Source organism: Mustelus asterias, chromosome 9 (genome assembly GCF_964213995.1).
Source record: "Mustelus asterias chromosome 9, sMusAst1.hap1.1, whole genome shotgun sequence".
In the NCBI taxonomy this organism is placed as follows: Eukaryota; Metazoa; Chordata; class Chondrichthyes; order Carcharhiniformes; family Triakidae; genus Mustelus; species Mustelus asterias.
In genome coordinates, this window is record NC_135809.1 from 10,889,846 (window position 1) to 10,895,845 (window position 6,000).

Sequence of the window (6,000 nt, forward strand, 5' to 3'; positions counted from 1 at the left end):
AATTGACATGCTCGGAGTCAGGCGAGTCACACAATTATGCCCACTCAAACAGCACCCATGTCTTAGAGTGCCAGTGATTGCTACTCTCCACTTAATCCCTCACACACAGACTACCGAACCATTGGATGACTGGGTAAGCTTGAGGATCCCCTTAGAAAGGTGGCCATGAAACACTGCCTGAGGGGTGCACTCCTATTCCCTTGCTCAATGTTAAAGCACCTATTGAGAGTGCCCCTCAATGTCCAAGAAAAGTGCAAGGACTTGGAGTGCTGCTTAGGACAATGCCTGCGGCTGAGATGAAAGCTTAGGGTGCAGTCCAGTGGCCAGAGCTGTCTTCACTTGATCATGTCATGTGGGGCGAGAGTGGTGTAAGGTTTTGCTCAACCATCATGAACATTACATGCTGGGCATTCATGTTGTACAGGACTCTCCGACATGCATAAACGAACCTTATCATAGAATCCCTACAGTGCAGAAGAAGGCCATTCAGCCCATCGAGTCTATACGGACTACAATCCCACCCAGGCCCTATTCCCGTAACCAGACATATTTACCCTGCTAATCACCTTGACACTAGGGTCAATTTAGCAAGGCCAATCAACCTAACCCGCACATCTTTGGATTGTGAAAGGAAACCGGAGCACCCGGAGGAAACCCATACCGACACGGGGACAATGTGCAAATGCCACACAGACAGTGACCTGAGGCCGGAATTGAACCTGGGCCCCTGGCGCTGTGAGGCAGCAACGCTAACCACTGTGCCACCCGAACTTTGAGAGACACTTCCAGGCGATGAATGAACAAAGAGTGGTCCTTAGCAGACAAATGACGACCATCTCTTTGATACGATAATGAGGAGACCGTCAGGAAGATGGAGTCTGGTGATCTCATTGTCTGCCTTATCGTTTGTACAGTAAGACGTCTCACAACACCAGATTAAAGACCAACAGGTTTATTTGGTAGCACAAGCCACTAGCTTTCGGAGCGCTGCCCCTTCATCAGGTGAGTGGGAGTTCTGTTCACAAACAGGGCATATAAAGACACAAGCTCATCGTTTATAGGCAGGAGAGGACATGACGCGATCGTCGTGTGTGGCTCACCAAAGGCAGGAGCAGAACCTTCAACAGCAAGTAGCAGCAGGAGCTCCGCTGCACTTACGAGTGATGGCAGAGAGTCATCTCTCGTAGGTGCCTTACTAGATCCAGGGTCTACAATCATTCCTGCAGATGATCGAGAACCTGTGTCGCCAAAGACTGCACATGTGCAGAGAATTGGTTGGTCACATCCGTCTCCTGCTACAGCAGACGGGGACGGCACGGTAGACAGTGGTTAGCACTGCTGCTTCACAGCTCCAGGGACCTGGGTTCGATTCCCGGCTTGGGTCACTGTCTGTGTGGAGTTTGCACATTCTCCTCGTGTCTGCGTGGGTTTCCTCCGGGTGCTCCGGTTTCCTCCCACAGTCCAAAGATGTGCGGGTTAGGTTGATTGGCCAGGTTAAAAATTGCCCCTTAGAGTCCTGAGATGCGTAGGTTAGAGGGATTAGCGGGTAAATATGTGGGGGTAGGGCCTGGGTGGGATTGTGGTTGGTGCAGACTCGATGGGCCGAATGGCCTCCTTCTGCACTGTAGGCTTTCTATGATTTGACACCACAGAGAATTAAAGGGTCTCTCTCCACTGCCAGTATCTGTACAAGTGACTGCTGCACCCAATTTTTATGCCAGTGGCTCCTTCCAGGGATCCACAGGTGGCCTCTGTAGAATCTCGTAAGCCTCCACATACAAATGCATCCAGGAGGTTCCAGACCCGATCTTCACAAGGGCACCTTTGTGCATTTTGTTAGGATACCGATCAGAAACCCCAAGCTATTATGAACTCTGACTAGACCCCAATAATTTTCTATTTCAGCATTAGTTTGAGGATATGTTTCATTCCAGGTGCGATTCTACTGACAAACCAGGGAGCGTTTATCAAAACAAATTTTATTCAACGCCAGTTTAATTAAAACAAATGAATTAGTTTACCTTTTAACAACTGAACAATACTTAAACATGACAAGGTACAATTCTTAACTGCTAACCAATCACTATTATATCCAATTCAAGCAATATTTCGCTGACAGACTGGGGGGAGGAGGGGTATTGGGGATCATCAGGGTTTTGGGGAGATTATTTGAGGCTTGGGGGTATTATGGATGGGTGGAGTACTTAGGTGGGAGTTTATTTGGGTTGTGGAGGTGGGTATCCTATCTGTTTCATGATTAGGGGGGGTCTCTCAGCTCCTACCTGTACCCTGCTGCCTGGGGACAGGGTATTTAGAGTTTTGGGGGGGTATTTGGGCTGGGGGTTTATTAGAGATTATTTGGGGGGGCATCGGGGGGTGGGGCGTCTGGGGGGGGCATCTGGGGGGGGTGCGTGTGTGTCGGGTGGGTGGTCGGGGGGGGGGATGTCGGGGGGGGATGTCGGGGGGGGAGGATGTCGGGGGGGGGGGATGTCGGGGGGGGGGGATGTCGGGGGGGGGGATGTCGGGGGGGGGGATGTCGGGGGGGGGGGATGTCGGGGGGGGGATGTCGGGGGGGGGATGTCGGGGGGGGGGGATGTCGGGGGGGGGGATGTCGGGGGGGGGATGTCGGGGGGGGGGATGTCGGGGGGGGGGGATGTCGGGGGGGGGGATGTCGGGGGGGGGATGTCGGGGGGGGGATGTCGGGGGGGGGGATGTCGGGGGGGGGATGTCGGGGGGGGGATGTCGGGGGGGGGGGATGTCGGGGGGGGGGGGATGTCGGGGGGGGGGATGTCGGGGGGGGGGATGTCGGGGGGGGGATGTCGGGGGGGGGATGTCGGGGGGGGGATGTCGGGGGGGGGATGTCGGGGGGGGGATGTCGGGGGGGGATGTCGGGGGGGGGATGTCGGGGGGGGGATGTCGGGGGGGGGATGTCGGGGGGGGGGGATGTCGGGGGGGGGGATGTCGGGGGGGGATGTCGGGGGGGGGATGTCGGGGGGGGGATGTCGGGGGGGGGGATGTCGGGGGGGGGGATGTCGGGGGGGGGGATGTTGGGGGGGGGATGTCGGGAGGGGGGAAGTCGGGGGGAGGGGATGTCGGGGGGGGATGTCGGGGGGGGATGTCGGGGGGGGGATGTCGGGGGGGGTGATGTCGGGGGGGGGGATGTCGGGGGGGGATGTCGGGGGGGGGATGCCGGGGGGGGGATGTCGGGGGGGGGGATGTCGGGGGGGGGGATGTCGGGGGGGGGATGTCGGGAGGGGGGAAGTCGGGGGGAGGGGATGTCGGGGGGGGATGTCGGGGGGGGGATGTCGGGGGGGGTGATGTGTCGGGGGGTGGGGGGGTGTGTCTGGGGGGGGGTGTGTCTGGGGGGGGTGTGTGTGTGTCGGGGGGGGGGGGTGTGTGTGTGTCGGGGGGGGGGGTGTCTGGGGGAGGTGTGTCTGGGGGGGTGTGTGTGTCGGGGGGTGTCTGGGGGGAGGGGTGTGTGTGTCGGGGGGGGTGTCTGGGGGGGGGTTGTGTCGGGGGGTGTGTCTGGGGGGGGGGGTGTGTGTCAGGGGGTGTCTGGGGGGGCGTCTGGGGGGGGTGTGTCGGGGGGGTTGTCTGGGGGGGGTGTGTCGGGGGGGGGGCGACTCCCGGCTCCTCCCTGTACCCCGCTGTGTGGGGACGGGGTTTTGGGGTATTTGGGGTGGGGGTTTATCAGGGATTATTTGGGGGGTGTCTCAGGGAACAGGGGGGTCTCCCGGCTCCTACCTGGGCCCCGCTGTCTGGGGGCGGACAGCCTGCCCGCTCCCCGCTGCCGCTGGAAAAAGACGATGTAAGCGGCGTAAATGGAGAACAAACAGTAAAGGAAAAGCAGGGTGGCCGCCGCCCGCTTCCACGGGAACCTCATGGTGCCGGTGCGGCCTGCGGGGCTGCGGCCCGCGGTGCCGGGCTCTCGGGCCGGCCCATAGCGGCCCGCTGCCTGCAGGCCCGGGGGAGGGCAGAGCACAGAGCCCGCCCTCCGCCAGCACCGCCTCCTGCCGGCACCTGCCCGCTACTGCCCGCCTGCAGCCGCTGCAACTCCAGCTGCATTGACACACAGACAAGACCTTCGAGTCTGAGTGTAAAACATGTTCACAATAACCATTAGCAGCAATTATAATCTACTACAATTCCTCTATAGAGACCTGGGACAAAGAAAAGATAAATGGTTCGGGCTGTTCCCCCTTCCTTTTGGGGAGCTGCCCCTTTTACTTTGTCCCTAAGTTAATTTGAGTTCGTTTACTTGATTGGTATCAAAAGAAATACAGCATGGAAACAGGCCCAACTTGTCCATGCCGCCCTTTTTTAACCATGAAACCATTTCCAATTGCCCCCATTTGGCCCATATCCCTCTATACCCATCTTACCCATGTAACTGTCTAAATGCTTTTTAAAAGACAAAATTGTACCCGCCTCTACTACTACCTCTGGCAGCTTGTTCCAGACACTCAACACTCTCTGTGTGAAAAAATTGCCCCTGTGGACCCTTTTGTATCTGAGGTGAGGAGACATTTCTTCACCCAGAAGGTGGTGAATGTGTGGAATTCACTACCACAGAATATAGTTGAGGCCAAAACGTTGTGTGATTTCAAGAAGAAATTAGATATAGCTCTTGGGGCGAAAGGAACCAAGGGATATGGGAGGAAGGGGATCAGGATATTGAATTCGATGATCAGCCATGATCAAATTGAATGGTGTAACAGGCTCAAAGGGCCAAATGGCCTACTTCTGCTTCTAATTACTGTTTATGTGTTTCTTTGAAATAAACCGTGGTGGAAAATATTTCACCTTTACTGCCCCAAACAAACTAAATTCAACATAGGTAAAACCTTTCTTGACAGGCAACCAATGCATTGAACTAAAGAATATATAGTTTTGCATTTACTAACACAATCAAGATGCATCTCAGAATGCCTCTCATTGTACAAAACACTTCTGGAATATGTGTGGCATTCATAGAATCCTACAGTGCAGAAAGAGGCCATTTGGCCCATCGAGTCTGCACCAACCACAATCCCACCCAGGCCCTATCCACATATCTACCCACTCACCCCTCTAACCTATGCATCCCAGGACACTAAGGGGCAATTTAGAATGACCAATCAACCTAGCCTGCACATCTTTGGACTGTGGGAGGAAACTGGAGCACCCAGAGGAAACCCACACAGACACAGGGAGAATGTGCAAACTCCACACAGACAGTGACCCAAGCCAGGATTCGAACGCAGGTCCCTGGAGCTGTGAAGCAGCAGTGCTAACCACTGTGCTACCGTGCCGCATTACAAGAAGGAGTCCAAAGTTTTTCCCAGCTTCCCAGTAGTCTCACTTCTCCCAGTCCCAGTCAATCAAAACCTCCAGTGTCCTTAATTTGCAAGTCGGTCCAATCAGCCTGAGATACAACTTTTATTAGTAAGGTCCATCTCAATAACGCCTTGATCCTTAAGTCTCCAATCACGATCAGTTCTGTCCTTTTCCTTTTGAACATAAAACCAACTCCCACAAGCATCCTGCCTGGTAATTAACACAAAACAACGCACTTCACAACAGTATCTGCTTTGCTGCTCTGCACATCAGTATGGGCTTTCTCTTTCTTTGTCTCAAGCTGTTTCAAATGTGAAAACTATCACTGGATATTTTACTAGTTTCCTTTTCCATGACAAACAGACTACATGGATCTATCTCTACGCGGAGGTGTTTAACCTCACCATCCCCCCTTCCAGATTGAAGTTTGACCTTAAGTTCAAGGAGACATTTCAAATCATAACCCTCTTGAAAATTCTTTATCTGACTACCTCTTCAAGTATTGTTGTGAATGCTTATCTTGAGAAGAGCAGTGAGCTGAGAATATTCTGCAACAGTATTCTCCTTCACATTTTCTTTCGCCTATTCAGATGATTTCTTTTTCTCACTTCCATCATTCCAGAACCTGTTATGACAAGTCCACAAAGGCCGACATCAATTTCCTGCAGATCAGTTTTCAGTGAT

At 54.4% G+C, this 6,000-nt stretch overlaps 1 protein-coding gene across 8 annotated transcripts in view; it reads right to left on the reverse strand.

The window, feature by feature from the left end:
• The window catches only part of rxylt1 (ribitol xylosyltransferase 1), a 44,082-nt gene extending 40,070 nt beyond the window's left edge, over positions 1-4,012 (reverse strand). For 3 of the 8 annotated variants that reach the window (XR_013498714.1, XR_013498713.1, XM_078219683.1), the window contains exon 1: positions 3,745-4,002. Coding sequence is in view for 2 of the 8 variants with exons in the window: in XM_078219681.1 (XP_078075807.1) it covers positions 3,745-3,883 (139 nt within the window). In the remaining 6 variants the exon portion in view is untranslated. Of the gene's footprint in view, positions 1-3,744 lie in introns of all 8 variants that reach the window. The other 5 variants (XR_013498712.1, XR_013498711.1, XM_078219681.1 and 2 more) reach the window with 4 other exon arrangements.
• Between the last annotated feature and the right edge of the window lie 1,988 nt (positions 4,013-6,000).